The following is a 22,271-nucleotide window of genomic DNA, read 5'->3' on the forward strand; positions in this document are numbered from 1 at the left end:
TACAGCCTATCATTTGTTATATTGTAGATACCTATGATTATATGAAAGAGCTTTCATAATTATTCGAAATAGATTTTTTATTGAGGCATCTTCAAATGAATTTAAAATAATATGTATGTTTTAATAATATATTTGTAAGGAAAGTGGCAAATATGTGCAGTATGACAATCAATAATGCATGTGCCTATAATTTTAAATAGGTTTCCATGATGACTATCATTTGCCTTATTATGATCTTGTTCCTTTGGATCCCTCCATTGAAGATATGAAAAAAGTAGTCTGTGATCAAAAACTTAGACCAACTATTCTAAATCAATGGCAAAGCTCCCAGGTATGACTTGCACTGTTTATCAATAAATATTTGCAATTTTAAATGGATACAATTTGCAGCTAAGTTCATTACTAATGGTAGACTACTTATTAAGAAGGCTAATGGAATGCTACCCTTTATTACGAGAGGGATTGAACATAAAAGTAAGGATGTTATGCTTCAGTTATACAGGACATTGGTAAGATTGCACCTCGAATGCTGTGTGCAGTTTTGGTCTCCTTATTTAAGGAAGGATGTGAATGCATTGGAGGCGGTTCAAGTGAGGCTTACTAGATTGATACCTGGAATGACTGGGTTGTCTTATGAGGAAAGGTTGGACAGACTGGGCTTGTTTCCACAGGAGTTTAGAAGAGTGAGGGGTGATTTGATTGAAGTATGCAAGATCCTGAATGGCCTTGACAAGGTGGATGTCGAAAGGAGGTATCCTCTTGTGGGTGAGCCCAGAACTAGGGAACACTGTTTTAAAATTAGGGCCAGAATTTTTCTGTCGGTGAGTTGGGGGCGGGGCCCACTTGCTGTCATGAAAATGACATGGGATGACATCATGGGAAACCCCCAAACTCATCCTGCCACATTTAAATATTCAGGAAGGCGAAATCAGCTGTCCACCCGCTGACCTGTCAATGGCCAATTGAGGCCATTGACAGGGTAGTTAACCCAATTAAAGGCCCTGCTTGTCCAACCTTAAGGCTGGTGGGTAGGCCAGGAGCTCCATAGGGCTTCTGAAAATACATGAAACCTCATCCACTGGCGGGATGATGTTTCATGTCTGTTTTTAAAAAGTTTAATAAAGTTTCTGTGCTTTTTATTAATATGTCATCTTGTGTGACATTGTCACATGACGGAGGACATGTTAATAATTTTTTTATTTTTCTATTTTTGATGTTTATAAAGCTTTCACCGATCTCCCTGAGCCAGCAGTCTCAGAGAGCAGTGCGCTCTTTTGCGCACATGTGCTAAAGGGCGCACTTTGACAGATGGGGAATCCCTCCCTCCCGCACAGGAAGCGCATAGCCCGCCTATGAGCTGGTCAGGCCCGCCCACCCATCAAAGGCAAAATTTTGCCCTAGGGGTAGCCCTTTTAGGACAGAGATGAGGAGAATTTTTTTCTTTCAGAGGGCTGTGTGACTTTGGAATTATCTGCATCAGAATCGGTGGAAGCGGGGTCATTGAATATTTTTAAGGCAGAGGTAGATAGATTCTTGTTAGGCAAGGGAATCAAAGGTTATCGGGGTTAGATGGAAACGTGGAAATCGAAACACAAGAAGGTCAGCCATGATCTTATTGAATGGCGGAGCAGACTTGAGGGGCCGAATGATCTACTTCTGCTCCTATTTCTTATGTTCTTCTTAGGTTCTTACTAGTGTTCAAACATCAGTTATCAGCTTGCACTTATTCCCATCAAGGATGTATATTTTTATCAGTGTATTTTTCAAATAGCTTAATGAAATTTGTGAAAGTGGTTTAAATCAACAATTTACATTTAAAGCACAAACAGTAAAAAAGGGGCACTTAAGCTAAGCTATGCTAATTAACTGCAAAAAACCATATGATTTTCCTCAAATAAAAACCAACACATTCCATCTACTTAATCAGCAAAATATATAATAAATTATCAATCATGTCACTCATTAAGTAAAGTTAGGCATCACATGCATGTCAGGTATTCCATTAATTTCTCCTTAATGTGCAAGATGGAAATAATGCAGTTGCTTCAGATTGTGTCTCTCCATCTAAACATATTATAGACTTTTATCTATTTCCATCATAGGACAGAAGTTGATCTTTCTCCAACCATCTTGCAAGTCCAAAAATTAAGCAAGTGTAAATGAAATTGAACTTTGAATTCCGTGGAAAGACAGCGCTGGGATGCACAGAGGCATTCATTAAAGCTGGTCTGAAATGAGCGTCATCTGAGTGAAACTGCCTACAGGGATCAACCTGCAGCATTGCTATCCTAGAATCATGGGAAGCTGGGCCCATGTCTGAAGCTCCCTCATATGCAAGCTTTAGTGAAGCACTAAGGAAACTGTCTTATTTGCACCAACAATCACTCCTCTCCATCCAGACACAGGCTCTGAGTTGCCATTGGTCAGTATCATCATAGCCTGGTTAGTTCAAGTCAGGTCTTTGAAGCCCTGTGAAAATGAGCTTTGAAAGCATTTATTGTAGCACTGTTGGCTGTTAATGGCATGTTAATTGTATTATTAAGGATAAAGATACACGGGTGAAAGGCACTGATTACCTTGAGCACATATAAATATAGACTGCTGAGACCCTGAATGTTTGTTAGGGAGAATGCAGACATATATAATGTTGCATCCTGTAAATAACTTTAGCATTCTGGTGTCTGGCTTTGTGCTTCACTATCTGGCTCCAGAATGAATTAATATGGTAGCAGAGAATGGTTGCCCAAAGGTGAGGTTGGAAACTAAGACATTATTTTTAAGACAGAAGATTTTAATCTGAGTCACTTTTGTGAAGACTGGCTGAAAGCAAGTGTAAATTGTCAGGCTATGATTACCCACCTATGTTCCTTGAATCTGAACTTTATGACCAGTGGAAAAATGAAATGGATATGTGGACACATGGGTTATATCCTTAACGAAGAGAAAGCAAGGAGTGGCCTTGACATTGTTGCTTCCTAACAAAAGTAAAATCAGAAGCAAAGTATTTTCTGAGCTGCATGACCATTAGTTGAATACTGTTGAGGGTTTGGATTTTCAATTGAGCTTCATGGATGAAATTTACCAGAAAGATGATCTACTAGATGCCCATGAGACATGATTAGATTTTGAAAGGTGGGTAGTCATTCCATAGAGGAATATATCATGGACTTTAAGAGTGTATAAAAGTTCGCAGATTGTGCTAAGGTGTCACATATGGATAGGCTCCTGGTCTTAACTGGCATTCCATTCTCAGATAAAGGCACCCCTTTGGATCAAATTTCTGCTACTTTAAAAGAAATTCCTGTGGAAGCAATAATTTCCATCAGCTTTGATGGCACAAATGAGGGGACATTTTGCATTGTTATAAAGGATGGAAGGCTCGATGATTATGGCATATAGAGATCGTTTGGATATCGGCACAGGTATCACAAAAGACTTAGAGACAGAAGGAATGAGGATGAAGGCATTTTTAGCAGATCTGGCAGATGACAGGTTTGGAGTAGCAATAATAGATGAATGAACTCCAGAAAAGCTTGTGTTAACAGGTGTTTCAGGTGTGACTCAAAATATCATTATGTAATGAACTGGCCAAAGTGGAATGGCAGGGTTTCCAAAGCAATGCAGAAAATTCAGAAATTGAAGATAATGATAAATGATCAGATTGAAGAATTGTACTAGTCACTAGAAGCTTTAGTCTGGTAATGAGTGCATTAGTTATGGATTCCTTTGATTGCGCTGTGTTGGATAGTGGTTGCACCTTGGCAGTATATGGAACAAATTGGCTTGTTAAAATGTTATTTGGATTTACTCCATAGTAAGGGTCGAAGTAAAGTCACAGAGTATGAAAGTTCTCCTTGTTTCAAGTTCAGGAATGAGAACATGTTGAGGTCACCTGAAAAGATTGGAGATTCCATACAAAATAGATGGAGAAATCGCCTTTCAGTAATGATGTAGTCTCTAGCGAGATACCTTGTGAAAAGCACAGAAATGGAAATGGAACATGGCAAAGCGTGCAATTTACCCAATCAGAGCGTTATTGTGCCCCCTTAACAAAACCTGACATTTCTAATCAGAATGTTAAAAATTGTATTTATAGCATCAGGTGATAAGAATTTGAGGGAAAAAAAGAAAATTGTCTTAAAGTTACACAATTTGCTCACCATTCTTATCACAGTTTAAAAGTCCTATTAGAGGGCGCAGGTGTGGTTGTTAATGAGAATACAAGGCTCATCAAAGAAATTAGTGAATAATGGGACATAGGTAAGAAGTATTGGAGGATGCCACCACATCCCATTGTAAGTCTTCCTTTGGTATAAGACTTTAATGAAATAGTAGCCATGGATTTAAAGATGTGGGACAAAGACAGAAACATTTTCATTTTACATCTTGTAGACATGCCAGCCAGATTCAGTCCTTCTACAGCAGGACATAATAAGGAGAAAAGGGTGATTGTAGATAAAGTCATGGATGAATGGATAGGGACCAGACTGGAGCTTCAGCTAAATTTCTGATTGACAATGGGGGACTTTGCTAATGATGATTTTAGAGATATGCAAAAATATGAATATTTGTGATCATGATCATGACCGCAGCTGAAAGCCCTTCTGAAAGTGATTGATGAGATGCTCCATCTGATCTTAGCTGATCAACCAAACTGTAAGTTAACAATTGTCCTGGCATAGGCAGTCCATGCAAATAATTTGCTTCAAATGATTGCGGACCATGGTCCTTATCAATTTTCCTATGGGAGGAATCCCAGAATACCTTCTGTGTTGTGTGATCATCCCCCAACCTCAGATGGCACTACAATTAATTCAATTTTTTACGCACACTTGTATGTGCTTTACATGCAGAAAGAGTGGCATTCATTCATCAAGTTGGAAGCCTTGGAGAAAATTCAGAGAGCTCTAAGGCATTGCATAAGACCATCCGAGATAAACTTTAATGCTGGAGATTTAGGGCAGAAATTTTCCCCCATCGGGGTGGGGGGTGGTTTGTGCGGGGGCAGGTGGGAGCAAGCACGAGCCTGATCAGCACTCCTGTTTGGGTGAGCACCGCCATTTTACATGGGCGGGCCAATTAAGGCCCACCCAGCGTGACACACACCCAGAAGTGCTGAGCGCCCCCTACCCCCACCCTGTGCGGGCAGGGGGATTCCCTGAGTTGGGGCCTGCGCCCTTTTGTGTTTTGAAAAATGGAATAAAGTGAGAAAAAAATTTTAAGGTCATGTCCCCTCATGTGAAACTGTCACATGAGCTGGGACATGTCCATTATTTTTTTCAAAATTTTTTATGTAATTAATAAACCCTTCATGAAACCTCATCCCGCCCGTAGATGAGATTTCATGAAAAATGCAAAAGCCGCCTGGGCTCTTCGCCTGCTCGCCACCCTTAAGGTTGGACAGGCAGCATTCTTAACAGCTTTAATTACTTTGTTAATGGCCTTAATAGGCCTTTGATGGTTCAGCGGGTGCGCAGCCAACATGGTGAGGTCGGGACGCCTGCCCAATGTCACCACGCGTCATTTTATGTGTCAGCGAGCGAACGGGAAAATTCTTCCCTAAGTATACAGTAAAAGATTCATGAACAGTGGAAAGGTCCGAGTAAGGTGAGAGAGTGTAAGACAATGGATCTCCAACATGGTAGCCAAACTATTAAGGTCCATTCATCTCAGTTAATTGGGATTGATTACAAACTTTCAGAATCTGAGCAATTAATAGAAGGTGATGAGGCGTCTATATCTCACAGACTCAGATGTTTGACAGTTATGAGAAACAGAATACGGTAGATAAGGGGCCTGCTGGAGATGGGCAGAATATTACTGATACACAAAACAGGGCTGCTGTGTACAAAGGACAACTGCCTAAAGTGGGTACTCAGGTGATGTACACATCATAAGGGTTCAATGAATGGAGGGATGTGACTATTGTAGGGAGAGCAGGAAAAGCCATTGGCAAATTCAAACATTGACTAAATGCCCAAGATGATGGACAAGAGGTAAGATCTATGGACTGGCAAAATGGGATAAAACAGTGGAAAGCAAGAAAACACTGTATGAGTTCTCCTAGTGGATCTGGGAGTGACCCTTGTACTAGGAAACAATCACATACTAGTGACAGAACCTCTGATCATGGGATGAAGAGATCCTGTAGTAATAGTCCAGAAAGACATAGATGAGCAAATAGATGCTGTAGCTTGACTAAGTTATGCAATAGAAGAAGGATTACAGAACAATCTAGGAACACTACTAGAAGTAGAATACAGTTAATACAGTTAGATTTAGGTCATTATGGAAAAGAACAATGGTAGAGCAGAAGTAAAAGTTCTAAAATGGGGGAAGACAAATTTTACAAAGCTGAGAGGTGAACTGGCAAAAGTGCACTGGATACAGCTACTAAAAGGGAAAACAATGTCAAATCTGTGAGAGGCATTCAAAAGTGAGGTTCTATGGGCACAGTGTAGACATGGCCCCACAAAGAAAAAGGGTGGTACTGCCAGATTCAGAAAATACAGAGTGAGATAAAGCAGAAAAAGAAAGCTTATGATTTAATACTGTAGAAAGCCTAGAGGAGCATAGAAAGTACAGGGGTGAAGTGAAAAAGGAAATTAGGAAAGCAAAGAGAGGATACAAAAAAATATTAGCAAGTAAAATCAAAGAAAACCCAAAGATGTTTTACCAGTACATTAAGAGCAAGAAAATAGCTAAGGAAAGGATAGGGCCTATCAGAGGTGTACGTGGTAACTTATGCATTGATATGGAAGATGTGGGCAGGGTTCTCAATGAATAATTTGTCTCTGTCTTCACTAAGGAGAGGGATGATGCAGACATTCTAGTTATAGAGGAGGAGTATGAAATATTAGATACAATAAGCATAATGAAAGAGGAAGTACTGGAGGGACTGACATCTTTGAAGGTGGATAAATCACCAGGGCTGGATGGATTATATCCGATGCTGTTAAAGGAAGTCAGGGAGGAAATAGCAGATGCTCTGAGGATCATTTTCAAACGGTTACTAGAAACATGTGAGGTACCAGAGGATTGGAGGTCTGTGGAAATTATATTATTATTTAAAAATGGTGTGAGGGACAGACCAGAAAATTATAGGCCTTTCGGTGGTGGGCAAATTATTAGAATAAATTCTGAGACACAGGATAAATTGTCATTTAAAATAGCAAGGATTGATCAGGGATAGTCAGCTTGGTTTTGTTAGGGGAAGATCATGTCTAACTAACTTAATCAAATTTTTTGAGGAAGTAACAAGGAGGATTGATGAGGATAATGTAGTGGATGTTGTCTACATGGATTTATAAGGCATTTGACAAGGTCCCACATGGCAGACTGATCAGAAAAGTGAGACCCCATGGGATCGAGGGGAAGGTGGTGAATTGGATCAAAAATTGGCTCAGCGACAGGAAATAAAGGGTAATGACCAATGGATGTTTTGTGAATGGAAAGCAGTATCCAATGGCATTCTGCAAGGTTCAGTGTTGGGGCCCTTGTTGTTTGTTGTATACATTAATGATTTGGACTTAAATATGGGAGATATGATCAGGTAATTTGTGGGTGACACAAAAGTTGGCCATGTAATTGATAGTGAAGAGGATAGCAATCGACTCCAGAATTATATCACTGGTTTAGCTGAGTGAGTGGAAAAGTGGCAAATGGAATATTCAATCCAGAAGAGTGTGAGGTAATGCATTTGGGGAGGGCAAACAAAGCAAGGGAATACTTAATAAACAGGAGGATATTGAAAGGGGTTGAGGAACTGAGAGACCTTGGAGTGCATGTTCACAGGTCCTTGAAGGTGGCATGACAGGCAGACAAAGTGGTAAAGAAAGCATATGGAATGCTTTCCTTTATTGGATGAAGTATTGAATACAAAAGCAGGGATGTAATGCTGGAACTCTATAAAACGCTGGTTGGGCCACAGCTGGAATTTTGTGTACAGTTCTGGTCACCACATTACAAGAAGGAAAAAATTGCTCTGGAGACAGTACAGAGGAGACTTACAAGAATGTTGCCAGGGCTTGAAAATTGCAGCTAAGAGGAGAGATTGGATAGACTAGGTTTGTTTTCCTTAGAACAGTGGAGGCTGAGGGGTGACCTAATTGTGGTATACAAAATTATGAGGGGCCTGGATAGGGTAGACAGGAGAGACTGTTTCCCTTAGCTGAGGGCTCAATTACCAGGGGGCATAGATTTAAGATGATAAAAGGATTAGAGGGGACATAGGGAAAAACTTTTTCACCCAAAGGGTAGAGGGCATCTGGAATTCATCGCTTGAATTGGTGGCTGAAACAACCTGAAGTGCTGTAACCTGCAAGGCAATGGACCAGGTGCTGGAAAGTGGGATTAAAAATGAGCAGCTAGTTTCTTTTTAATTTCTTTTTTGGCCAGTGCAGACATGATGGGTTGAATGGCATCTTTCTGTGCCATAACTTTTCAATGGTTCTATAGACTCCCTTATGACCAGGAGGTTATGACCAGGAAGTTTTGGTGGCTGGCACAAATTAGAAGATAAATTAAGGAGAAAGACAGAACAAGATGACTTGGATAGTTGGAAGGAATTTAGTGTCTACTCTGAAGTGCCAGGTAGGGGAGGCAGCCTTACCGCATAGAGGGATATGTGTGGAAAAAGTCATCCCAGATGAGACAAATAAAGCTAAAGAGAGATTAGTGGTTTAGGGTTTTGAAGAGAGACTTAGGCCTGATTTTTTGGGATGGCAGGGCCTCGCCTCCCAGCATCTGAAAAGTCAACGGGGAACACGTCTCTGTCGAGTCAGATGGCCCCGCAGTCAATTTATGCTCCAATGAGCATTGATTGATGAAAAGCAGGACTTATGCCCCTAAATTGGGAGGAAGTCCCGCCTTGGAGAGCTGCCGGTCGACAGTGCTGCAGTGGACAGAAGAGGAACTGCACCAACCAGCCTGAGACTAACGGCAGAATCGTCCGTTCCTCTTGGTGCCGGGCGTCATGGTGAGCGTGAGCTGACAATATGGTGAGAAGGCCAAAAATTATTTTTATGCCGTCGTGAAACCAGTTTGCGATCATCTGCTCCACCTGTCAGTGGCGGACTGTGTTTCCTGCCACCGCACATCAGGAACCTAATTTTAATGCTTGAACATCTCATTATAAGCCCTGCTCGTCAGAATCATCCCCCCCATGCCAAATTTGCCATGCACGTCGGTGTGACTTCAGAACAGCTTGCTTCATGACTGTGTTTAAAAGGCATGCACCTAGCAACCTGAACTTCAAGGGAAACTCAGAGGTAAGTGAACATAACCCTTGTGCATGGCTTGCAAGGATCACTTGTAGGACATCAAGGAAGAGGCACTGTGCCTTTGGTGGTGGCACAGGGTGGCCTCTTTTTCCTGGCTGGCTTTCAGTGTGGTGCTGGGGCAAGGGCTGCATAGACTGAAGGAAGTACACAAGCACATGCCGGGGTGTTGAGGGGTTGAGGGAAGTGGCCGTGCACTTGGAAAAGCTTGTCAAAAGTGAACATTCTTCTGCAGCTGAGACCATTCAGCAGCAGCTCCATTGACATGTTTGGAGTTGGGCCTCTGAAGCTTTTCTGCCCAATCAAGCAAAGCAAAAGCATGAAAGTGCCACCATATGCTCCAGAACTTTTCACCCCCTGGACGCAGTCAGCAAACTAATGTGTGTTTTAGGGGGCATCAGAACGATTAGCTGACAGGGCACATTGTACAATCCCCTTGGGAAAGGTGGTCATGGCTCACAGCTCCTTGCAATATCCTTATTAACATTTGGACCACAGTCCCTCATGGTTCCAGCTAACAGCGCAGCCTTGCAGAGTAATTTAAGAGAATGCCTGAGATGAGAGCACAGCACGCAGTCCAGTGGCCGAAGCTGCTGCCAATTGGTTAAATGGAGTGGGGCAGAGGTGGGTGGGGTTTTGGACAGCCATGAAACGCACTACACATTGGCCATCCAAGTGTGGCCAGCATTTTCCTGCATGCGTGAAGGGGCCTTCAGGCTTAACCAAGAGAGGCTCTTCAGACACATATGCTAACCCATGCATTGCTCTCTTTGATCCTGCAGGAGGAGAACATCAGGATCATGATGATTTAGCAGTATGCCTCATGGTTTACAGTGAGCAAAGAAATAGAGAACAGTGGAGATGCCTGGCTCAGTAAAGGGAGGAACACCTCCCACAAGATGAAGGGGCAGCAGGGCCTGCTGTGCACGCAGCTGAAGATTCATCGAGAGCCGTCGCTCGTAGACACTTTGCTAGACCCAGGATCTATAGGCGGTGCTTGTCTTTCCTGCAGATGACTGAGAAACAGTGTCATCAAAGACCATGCATTTCTAGGGAACTGGTCAGTCACACATGCCACTTGTTGCATGATTTAGCGCCACGGGGTCAGCCAGGAAGCAAGAGCGCTGGGATTTGCGCAGATCTCCGGTTTCCCACAGGTGCAGGGTGCCATCGACTGCACTCACATGGCGCTTAGATCTCCATAGCAATAAACAGTCAACTATGTCAACTGCAAGGGCTTCCACTTGCTGAATGTTCTGCTGGTGTGCAACCACCATCCTACGGGTCTGAGCACAATTCCCAGAGAGTGCCCATGACTCCTACATCCTTAGCATGTCTCAGATCCCTGATATCTTTGAGGGTCCAGAGAGGCTGCTGGGTTGGCTCCTTGGGGACAAGGGCTACCCACAGAGGACATGGCTGATGATGCTCGTGCGTCAGCCTCAGACTGCAGGAGAATTACCGTATAACAAAGCTCATGCTGCAGCCTGGACTTTGGTGGAGCAAACAGTAGGCATTTTGAAAATGAGGTTCTGGTGCCTCGACAGGTTCAGTGGAGCACTGCAATACAGTCTACTGTGGGCGTTGCACATAATCATAACTTGCTGTGCACTACACAACCTGGCGCATCAATAAGGGGAAGACCTGGCTGAGGAGGAGATGGAGGAGCTGCACATATCCTCCAATGTGGAGGACTTCAAAGGGGATGACGGTGATGAGGCCATCATAGTGGCCGGATGAGGCAGGCGCGCTTGGAAGGCCCTCTTGGCCACAAGATTCATGGAGGATGATGACAAGATGCAGTGAGGACAGTCCTGACATCCTCACCTTGCATCTGTGAATGTTTGACTCCTGTGTGGCTGATGGCAGCGCACATGCCCTCAGTGCTCAGGCTCACGTCATGGAGACACAGCAGAGGCCCTAATAGTCGCTAGATTCCAGGAGGATGATGACGACATGCTATGAGGATGCTCCATAGATCTTCACATTGCCTCTCTGAACATCTGACTCCTGTCTGGCTGAGAACATCTCGCTTGCGCTCTGTCATCAGGGGCATATCATGGAGATGCAGCCATGAAACTTTAAATGCATATGATCCTTTGTCAGCCTTCAGCACCTATCCCCTTGAGAAGCACAGCGTCACCGGACACAGATGCTGAAGAAATGGGGGCCAGCCCCACCTCAAAGGTGCTGAGAGCACACAGAGAGAATGGCGGAACTCTGTGACACCTGCCCACGACATTCTGGCAGCAATGACAAGCACCGTCAAGGTACAGACATCACTAATGTGTCCAGTGAGGGTGAAGCTGGACCATCACTTTGGTCTGAAGGTTACACACTGCTTAGGGACAAGGCCCTGGTCTGAGACACCCGCCTTTATCTTGTGCAGCAACTAAGGTTTCACATCTGAGTGACACAAATACTGCTCATCATAACAAGGAACCATAGGCAAGGATGCATTCCTGGGAGTTTATTTACAATAGTGAATATTATATACAAGTGATTAACACCCGTGCTTAGGCTGTGCAACTACATTTTCTTAACCTTCCTAACCCTACTGCTACATATTGGTGCTCCCTCGACATCCACAGCAGAGATGGAAGCAGCCTTCTGCTGCACCCTTTGTGCTATGACCTTGGTGGGCATTCTCTGGAGGGCTGAGACCTGGAAGGTCCGGGACTGCTTTCGGGGTCCTGCTGTGGGCCAGCTGATCCTCCTCGGCCTTTGGAGCTGGAGCTGCTGGGATCACAGGAAGAGAGAATTTGGATCAGCCGGTCATTCCTGAAGTCACCTAGGTGGATGGCCTCGGGGTGTTGAACTGCAGATTCTCCTCCCTATGAGTGCGTGACGGCCCCCGGCTGACTCATTGAGGAGAAGAGGAAGCTGGAGTGAGATCCAGCTGCCCCACATTCCTCTTGCTTTGATACTGCTGGAGGCCAACTATGGCGTCAGCGATGGAGTTCAGCCCATGCAGTAGTGTAGGACTGATACCCTAGACCAAGGTCTCCTTGGCAGCTGCCATCCTGCCACTGTTGACCTCGATGCTTTGGCATGCTGGCACCATTACTTCAGACCGAAGGTGGTCAGACTCCTCCATTGTTCCTTGCAATCTGAGGAGTGCACCAGACATCCCTTCCTGATATTCCTGTGATTGTCTTTTCAGCCCCATCAACAGATTGAGGACCGAGATCAGAGGCTCATGATCTGACTCAGGCTTAGCAGAATCCTTGTCTCCAGCAGTTCTCTGAGTGCCAGCGACCAAGGATGTCCCAGCCTCTGCCTGCTGTGGAACAGATTGTGTGGTGTGCTCACCAGATTGTGATCCCGAGACTAATCTACATCTAGGTCCTACCGAGGTGTGTGTCGTTGCACTGGTGGAGGGTGTGGGTGAGCACCGTGGTGGGTCTTCAATGGTCTTGCCCTCAGGGTCCTCATCCAAGGTGCTCTTGGCACTGGGGTCAGGGTCTTGTTTACCTGGGGGTGATGTGTCATACGTGCCCAGGAGAGAAGTGGAGATTATTAGTGCTTGGCAGCCACTTTGAGTGCTGAACAGTGGACTCAGAGTAGCGTTGAGAGAGGAATGATGTGGTGAAGGAACCTCACCTGGGTGTTCGCTGCCAACCTCACCATTGCCGCAGGAATGATCAACGTCCCCTCCAGCCAGCTCCAAAGCTTGACTCTTTAATGGAATGAGGACCTTGATGTCTGGGACTCCACCCCCCGATTTGGGACCTCTCCCGGCGATTGTACGTAATCTTGTCCTGCATAAAGACAGGTGGAGAGAGTGTGAGCAAGGCTTGTGCCAGGCCAAATGAGAAGGATGGCAGGCGTGCGAGTGTGCTGAGTGGAGCCATGGACGGCATGAGGAGGTGATCTCCATAGGACATGTGGCCAGATGGAGCTTTGGGAGTGGGTGTGAGAGTGTGTGGTGATGTCCCTTGAGCTGGCAGTGAGCAAGATGCCAGTGAATGTGTGATGGACTTGTGATTGGGTGATTTGAGATTGATGAGATGGTTGACTTACACAGGTGGCACCTATGAGATCATTCATCCACTTTCTGCACTAGATTGTCAGGATAATAGCTAATTGCAGTTGTGGACTACAGTATTAGAGATTATACAGTACTCAGTACTATATATGGGGTCAACTGACCTGGAGGTTGAAGGTCAGATAGCTCATGTTGGAGCCTGTCTTGATAGAGTCCAGACACTGCAGATATGTGTTCATGTTAGGAAAATGTGGTATCAATAAAGTTGGCTCAGCTACAATGTCAACAGCCTGTGTGCATCATTAAGAAACAAGAAACAAGACATGGTGTCAGAAGCAAACTAAATACAACATTGGAGGTTCTTAAACTACTGACAGAGCTCAGTTCGTCACTGAAAATTGGAGGAGTTCTGGTAGTGATTCGATGCAGTTAGATGCAGTTAAACAGAAAAAGCCCCAGGAAAGAACAAATAGACAGCCTGAAGGTAAAAAGAACAAAACTGCTATTAAAACATCTAAATGCAACGGATGTGGAACAGAGCATTTACCATACAGTTGTGCAGCCTACAGAAAGCAGTGTAAGAACTGTGAGCAAAATAAATCACTTCGCTAAGATGTGTAAATTGAAGAAAGTGCACATGATTGCAGATGATAATACAGAGACTGAAACTGAACTTTTTGTTGGTGCAGTAACAACAAATTCAAAAGAAGATGAATAGAAGGTTGACTTTAAAATTGCCAACATGACGGTGAATTTCAAGTTTGACACAGGTACACAAGCAAATGTCATTCCTATAAGCCTCTATTGTAAGATAAGCAAAGAAAAACAGCTAACTAAAACAAAAGTGAAGCTGTCTACTTATACAGGTGAAAAAATTGCGGTAGAAGGCAAGTGCACACTTAAAGTGAACTACAAAAAACAGTCTCAAGCACTTGTATTCATAGTGGTGAAAACTGATGCAAAACCCACTCTTGGAATCAAAGCTTGTGAAAATCTGAAGCTGGTCAAGGGAATAATGACTGTCATCACAGGGCATCCTGAGCGAGTATAAAGATGTGATCCTGGGGATTGGCTACCTAAAAGGAGAACAAACCATCAATATTGACAAAGCTGTGACACCCAAAATACACCCACCCAGGAAAATGCCAGTAATGCTGAGAGACCAACTGAAAGCAGAGTTGGACAGAATGGAGAAATTTCACATCATCAAGAAAATTGAAGAACTGACAAAGTAGCTTAATCCAATTGTAATTGTAGAATCTGTGAGTCTGTCTGGATCCCAGAGACCTAAACCAGGCAGTACAAAGACAGCATTACCAGATGCCCACAGTAGAAGAGATCATTTGTAAGCTAGCTGATGCTAAATACTCTTCAGTCTTGGTTGTGAGTTCAGGCTTCTGGCAGGTCAAGCTAGATGAATGTAGCTCCTATCTCTGTACCATCAACATACCGCAAAGGTGACATGGGTTTGTATGCTTACCTTTTGGTATTAATTCAGCTCTGGAGGTGTTCCACAGAACAGTGAAGCAGCTGTTTGAAGAGTTAAAGGGTGTGGAAACCTATATCGACAATGTGGGGGGTCTGGGGAGCCTCATGAGAAGAACACGACCAGAGACTGAGGCAGGCATTGGCCAGAGCCAGAGAAAGGAACCTCAAGTTGAAGAAGGAAAAGTGAAAAATAGGTCTTCATGAAATCAAGTTCTTGGGACATCTGCTAACAAGTGAGGCACTGAAGCCGGACCAGATTAAAATCGAAGTAGTCATGAACATGCCACTCCCAGGAGGTTTTTGGGAATGGTGACCTATCTTGGGAAATTCATTCCGAACAAGTCAGACTCAACAGCACCTCTCAGAGAACTTCTACAAAATGATGCAGAATGGCATTGGGAACAAAGTCATCAGGAAACTTTGACCAGTCTGAAGAGAACACTGACCCAGGCACCAGTGTTACGATGTCAGTCAGCCGGTCAAGATCTCAGTAGACACTTCAAAGACTGGCACGGGAGCTGTCCTCTTGCAGTATGATGCACCAGTGGCATATGCTTCAAAGGCAATGACTGAAACACATCAGCAGTATGCCCAAATAGAGAAAGAAATGCTACCAATTGTGTTTGGCCTAGAATGCTTCCACCATTTGTTTATAGCAAAGATGTGGAGGTAGTGTCTAATCATAAGTCTTTGGAAGCTATAGTTAAAAAGCCACTGGACTGTGCACCACCAAGAATCCAGAGATTACTAAAGCATATGCAGAGGTACCAGGTCAGAGTTAAATACAAGCCGGGCAAGGAAATGTACATCGCAGACACTCTGACATATGCATACCTACCCATCACAGAGAAAGAGGATAAAGAATCGGAAGCACAGGTTCACATGCTGACAAAGAATTTACCTGTGACTAACCAAACGGATGAGATCAGGGAAGTGACCAAGAACGATGCCACCCTGTGAAAACTGCAGCAGATTGCGCAGACTGGCTGGTCCACACATCGGAGCGGAGCCCCTTCTGCTGTACAAGAGCACTGGAACTTTAATGATAAACTTCATTTGGCAGAAGGAATACTTTTCAAAGGTGAAAAGATCACAATTCCTGCAACCCTAAGGAAAGAAATGCTGCAGCGCATACATGAAAATCACTTTGGCATAGAAACATGCAGGAGAAGAGCTCGTGATGCAATGTATTGGCTTGGAATGGGAGCACAAATCAGGGAAATGGTGAATGTGAGTGCAGTGTGCTAAAAGTACAGTTAATCACAACAAAAAGTACCAAATTCAACCACATACTGTTCCAGACAGGTCCTGGCAGAAACTGGAGTGGACTTATTCACATTTGGCAACAGTGAGTGCCTACTAGCAGTACATTATTATTCAAAGATTTTTGATTCTGTGCAGCTGAAAAATTATAGTAAGAGCATCACTGTAATAAATCATTTAAAATCAATTTTTGTTCGCCATGGCATACCTGAAGTGCTCATCTCAGATAACAGTCCGCAATTCTCAGGCACTGAGTTTCGCAAATTTGCACAGGACTGGGGGTTTTGCCACGTCACATCAAGTCCCAAATATCCACAATCCAAATGAATGGTGGAATGTACCATGCAGACCTTAAAACACCTGTTGAAGAAGGTAAAGTTGGACAGAAGAGACCCCTACCTGGCTCTGCTGAATTTCAGGAATACTCCATTAGAGGGCATTGGATCATCTCCAGTACAGATCCTGATTGGGAGAAGACTAAGAACTAAGATTCCGACTGCATCCCAACTGTTATTTCCACAGCCAGTGAGCTATAGCATGCAGGACTTGCTCAAACGGAGAAAGCAGAAACAGAAACCGTACTTTGATCGAGGCGCCCGACCTCTGCCTGATCTGAACATGGGAGAGACAGTGAGGATTCAGCATGAAGGGATTGGAATCCTGCTGTTGTCACAGGAATCACAGGAGATCCGCAGACTCCAAATGGACAACAGTACAAGAGAAACCGGAACTTTTTACAGAAAACAAATGAAACTCAACCTTGCTCTGAACCAGAAAATGTAGCTGAAGATCAAAAACCAGAATGCATCAGTGAAGCAACAGATAACCAGACAACGCCTAAGAGTCCTGAAAACTATCAAGGGGTGATAGTGAAACAGAACTGGAGAAGGCCCCTTGTCAGTCAGAATCACCTCTGTCACCATTCAGAACATCCAGTGGAAGAATTGTGAAAAAATTACAGAGATACAGAGGTGTGTAAAAGACCTAACAGGCTGATCAAAACAGAGTGAGAAAGAGTAGATAAGAGACTTTGGGTACTTAAGTTGTATAAAAGTTTTTTTAAGAAGAGGGAAATGTCATGATAATAGCTGATTGTGGATGTGGACTCCAGTGTTAGACACTATAAGATACTCTGTACAATATAAGGGGTCACCAGACCTGGGGGTTGAAGGTCACATAGCATATCCTGATAGAGTTCAGGTATGTGTTCATGCTGGGAAAATGTGTTATCAATAAAGTTAGCTCAGCTACAATGTTAACGGCTTGTGCTTCATTAAGAAACAAGAAACAAGACATGGATGGCCGACCTCTTGTGTGCAGCATTGGCACTGACCACCTCTGCCACTGCTTCCAAAGCCAGAGTGGTGACACTGATAGGCTTCCTGCAGCCAGAGCAGGGGTAGATGTCATCACGGCAGGCTTCCAGGCATCCAGAAGGTGTCCCAGGAATATGGTACTGAATCATGGAGCTGCAATCTTCCTGGCTTTTGGGACCATGTCTTGACTGGAGCCGCCTTGGGCTGCAAGCATTGAGAGGTGTGTGTGCGGCTGCATTTTAAATATGGCACCCAGCGTGAGGAAGCAGCGAGGTAATGGTATAGCAGGCCAATCCACGGTTGTCCACCAGCGTGTTCCCCGTGACTGCATAATTTATGAGGCGGAAAAGAGACGATTTGGCATGAAAACCCGCCAGCAGCTAAAACAACTTTTTCACACCTGCTACCGCATTTAATGTAAATTTAGGACAATTCTGCCCTAAATCCTGGGAACAAGAAGACAAGGTAACGGTATGGGGTCCCTGTGTGGGGAGGGTAGGGAAGGTCTGGTGGGTCGCCGGGAGGCTATCGGGTTCTTGAGGAGAGGTTGTTGGGGGGGATATGGAGGTCATTGGACGTTAAAGGCAGGGTGCCCCCAGTCGCAAGGGGGCTTCTGATGGAGGCTTCCCCCCACCCTTCCCACCCAAGATCTAACTTTTTGGACTTTGTCTTTTTGGACTTGCCCTCAGACGTGCCATGGTCCCGCCAGCCTAAAAATTGAAGCTAGTCAGGAAACAGCCCTTAAATGGCCATTAAGGGCCACTGAAAGGCCTCTATTAGGGCAAGGACATGTTTAGCTGCGGAAACATTGGTTCTGATATGGGGTTTCACTTGTCAAATATCTTAGGGGAAATTCTATACAAGGGACATTCTGAGAATAGTTTGTGATTGAACATTATACAGAAAATTGTTCTCTGTGGGGTAAGTACATTTGACAAGTGTGTGACTGAAGAAAGGTTAAGGATTCACCTTGCTAACATAAAGAGATGCTAGAAAGAAAATAAATCTTTAAAATAAAATGGGTCAAAGCAAGTCATCAGTTGTCAGATTGCTTTACAAAAAGGAATGCCTGCACAAAGAGACCATAAAAGGTCCTAGAAGAGGGGCATCTTGTATTATAATGTGGTGTACAGAATATGGAAAATCATTTTTTTTCTCTTTCCCTTTTCATTAATTTGCTTTGAAATATTGTTTATGTGTTATAAAGTTTTGGTGTAAAGAAAAGGGGGGCATCTATTAATGGTATGTTAATTTTACTATTAAGGTTAAGAATACACCTTTGAAGGGCATTAATGATTTAAGTACGTTGAGCACATGTAAAGAGAGATTTCTGCGATACTAGGTGTTGGTTAGGGAGGAGACAGTCATATGTAATTTTGCATTCTGTAAATATGTCTAGTGTTAATAGAAACCTATAAAATTCTAACAGGACTAGACAGGGTAGATGCAGGAAGGATGTTCCCGATGGTGGGGGAGTCCAGAACCAGGGATCACAGTCTGAGGATATGGGGTAGACCATTTAGGACTGAGATGAGGAGAAATTTCTTCACCCAGAGAATGGTGAGCCTGTGGAATTCATTACCACAGGAAGTAGTTAAGATTAAAATATTATATGTTTTCAAGAAGGAGTTAGATATAGCTATTGGGGCGAAAGGAATCAAAGGGTATGGGGAGAAAGCAGGAGCAGGCTATTGAGTTGGATGATCAGCCATGATCATAATGAATGGCGGAGCAGGCTCGAAGGACCGAATGACCTTCTCCTGCTCTTAGTTATAAGTTTCTATGTTAAGTAAAATATTGTTGTCTAGTTTCCTACTTCACCATCTAGCTTCAGAATGAATTAACATTGGCCTCCAGGACACATCCACAGTATACAAGGCAGGGATTTGGAAAGCGGGCTGCATGGTTATGCCAAGTAACAGGTGGAAGAACAGAATAAACGGATCTGACTGTGAAGACTGATGATGCGGGAAATGGGCAAAGGTGCTGGATTTGACTGTGAAGTTTCCCATTTCACTTGTGGATGGCACAGAGCCAGTTCTATATTCAGGGGAGAGGATAAATAGTAATTATTGTTTCAATAGAGGCCCAGACAAATGTCTCTGGTAGCTGTTTAGGGATCATTTCCCTTTGGCTGTCATCAAATAAGCTGCATTGCAAAAGTCTAGGGGACGTGGTACTGAACTTTCTCAGGTGAACATAAAAGATCTCATGTCATTATTTTGAAGAAAAGCAAGGGAGTTGTTCCAGTATCTTGGCAAATATTTATCCTTCAACCAACATCATTAAAACAGAATATCTGATGATTATCATATCATCGCTTGTGGGGCCTTGCTGTTGTAAATTGGCTGCTGCGTTTCTTATATGTTATGGACAGGAGGATGGTTAATTTTTGATTAAAATTTCTTATTTCTCCTCTCAACACTCGTCCATAAACAGAAAAGAGTTTTGATTTGCTTCCCCCTTTGTAAGAGGTGACGTGCTTTCCCCCGCCCCCCCTCCCCCCAACTCAATTTTGGTGTGATCCAATTTTCTATTAATAGCCTCATAGCAAACTTGAGATAGGATGAACTGAGAGGATTAGTTTATTTTCGCATACTCAAAATGCGTGAGGGGGTTGCTACGTAATCCTCTGTGCACTCATTCAGTAAAAGACGGATAGAGAAAGAAAGATTTACAGGGCAAAGACCACAGAGAAAAGAATTACTGTTTCATATGTATCCAAAGTCCATAATCAAGGTCCAATGGTATTCCTTCACAGAGGACAGCAGGCTGAACTGATGCTGGATAATACACTTTTCCAGTAAAGTTGACTTCCACTTTGAGATAGGTGCACAGAGACGAGTCAGTCTTGTAGACAATGGTACAGAGATTCCAGTAGAAACAGTGTAGATGGAGCCAGGCATTCAAACCTGGACAGAGGCCCTTTTCTGTGCTGCTGCTTGCAAATGGTAAAGATAGCAGACTGAGGTTTCTTAAGTACAACAAGGCAATATTACTGGTTCCACCAGCTATGGGTTCATGTCACATGATTCCCAGCTCTCCACTCTGGCTTTTACAAATGGTGTGTATCCATTTGTCTGGGTCCCTGAGATTGTTAATGTTCCAACCATTAAGTCTTGAACTAGAGGTTGCAGGGTCCTTTGTCCTATCAGATGAATCAGCTCTGGTTGGTCAGACCTGGATTATGAAATATAGATGGTCTTTGCATAGCTCCCTTTGAATTGGGTTTCTGTAGCACACAGGGGTCATTAGGGTCTCTTCAGAGATAGCAAGGTGTCAATTTCTGCAAAACTGCCATATTAGCTAGTATTGTATGAAGATCACAGACAGACATAGCTCCAGCCATTTTAAAAAGGGTCTTTGTCCAGTTTTTAAAATTTTAGAAACTAGTTATGAGGACATCTATATGTGTTTTATAAAAATATAAGAGTGTGAGGTCTTAGCCCCCTGACATTTATTATAAGAGTGACTACATATTAAAAATATTTCAATGGCTATAAATTATTTTGGGCCCTTGATTATTCCAACCCTGCCTGGATGGCCTCCCAAAATTCTGCCATCCATAAACTTGAGGTCATCCAAAAACAAGTTCCATTGACCCATCAGCCCTGCATTCATTGAGCCACCTTGGCTCCCAGTTAAACAAAGCTTAGATTTTTAAATTCTCATCCTTGTTTTCAAATTCATCCATGGCTTTGTCCATCACTATTGCTGTGATCTTTTCCAGCCCCACAACCCTCAGAAAATATCTGCACTCCTCCAATTCTAGCCTCCCTGATTTTACACTGTTGCTATCACAGTCTGTATCAGGAAAATTGAAGTCCCCCTTGATCAATACTCAGTGGTTCATGCATCTTTCCATTATTCCTGCACATTTGCACCTCTACCTCCTTCCTGTTATTTGGTAGCATGTCGTATACACCCAGTAGCATAATAGATCCTCTTCTCTGTACCTGGCAGGATTTACTGATCATATGCTATTCGATTGGCTATAGCATTTCCCACAAAGTGCCCAGATTTAATTCACATGATGGGTGCTATTACAGTTTCTTCAGAGAAAAGTAGCTCTACATTATATATTTAGACCAGATGTACAGTTCATTTCCCCAATTTTACATTGTAAATAATAGTCCACACTGCACTACAGCCTGGGAAACATAGGCCAAGTGCTGTTGGCAGAATTTGGTAGCTGACTCCATAAAACCATCCTGCTTTTCTCAGGAATTCACCTGAGGTTGCTTGGAAAAAGAAATGGATATTTACTTGTGAAGAATTCAACTGAGAACTGAGCGCATCAGCTTTTGTCCTAAAATGTTGTTGGAATTTAATTCATGTAGAGTGAATGAAATCTGTATTTATTTGATCCAAACATTTTAAAAATTATAATTAAAACATTACCACTACAAACGCAGGAAATACAGACAATACCAAAAGATAGATGACACTGAAATTTTTTTTACTGCTATTAGTAATTGCAATGCATGCTCTAATCCCAACAGCAGTACTGACTGATTATTAGTAATTGAAGCAAATAAGTGTGAAATTTTAATTTGTTCTTTTTTAAAGGCTCTACAGAAGATGGGTAAAATTATGCAGGAATGTTGGTGTGTCAATGGAGCAGCACGACTGACAGCACTTCGCATCAAGAAAACCCTTTCCAAACTAAGTGTGCAGTAATATGGAGCATCCAATGGTCATTAACTTCCAAATGCTGAAATCTCAGTATTGAGAAGTTGCTGCTGCAAATAAATTGAGAACCAGGTACTGTCAGTATCTATCTTTACAAAGATGCCAAAAATGTGATTAGGCAGGTTAATTAAACAGCATAACAACATATGACTCTCAGTAATAAAAAAATACATCTGTACAATTAATAATTGGTGTGAAAGAAATTTTTAAACTGAACAAATGGATTGTTGGTTTTGGCACCTGCAC

General features: G+C 43.2%; 1 protein-coding gene across 1 annotated transcript in view; it reads left to right on the forward strand.

The window, feature by feature from the left end:
* LOC121284927 (activin receptor type-1B-like) overlaps positions 1-22,271 on the forward strand; it is a gene marked incomplete at both ends in the record, with an annotated part of 126,846 nt that overhangs the window by 97,546 nt on the left and 7,029 nt on the right. The window contains 2 exons of the mRNA XM_041200853.1: positions 201-331; positions 21,903-22,009. Of these exons, the coding sequence (XP_041056787.1) occupies positions 201-331; positions 21,903-22,009 (238 nt within the window). The remainder of the gene's footprint in view (positions 1-200; positions 332-21,902; positions 22,010-22,271) is intronic.

This window comes from Carcharodon carcharias, chromosome 12, assembly GCF_017639515.1.
Source record: "Carcharodon carcharias isolate sCarCar2 chromosome 12, sCarCar2.pri, whole genome shotgun sequence".
Classification (NCBI taxonomy): Eukaryota; Metazoa; Chordata; class Chondrichthyes; order Lamniformes; family Lamnidae; genus Carcharodon; species Carcharodon carcharias.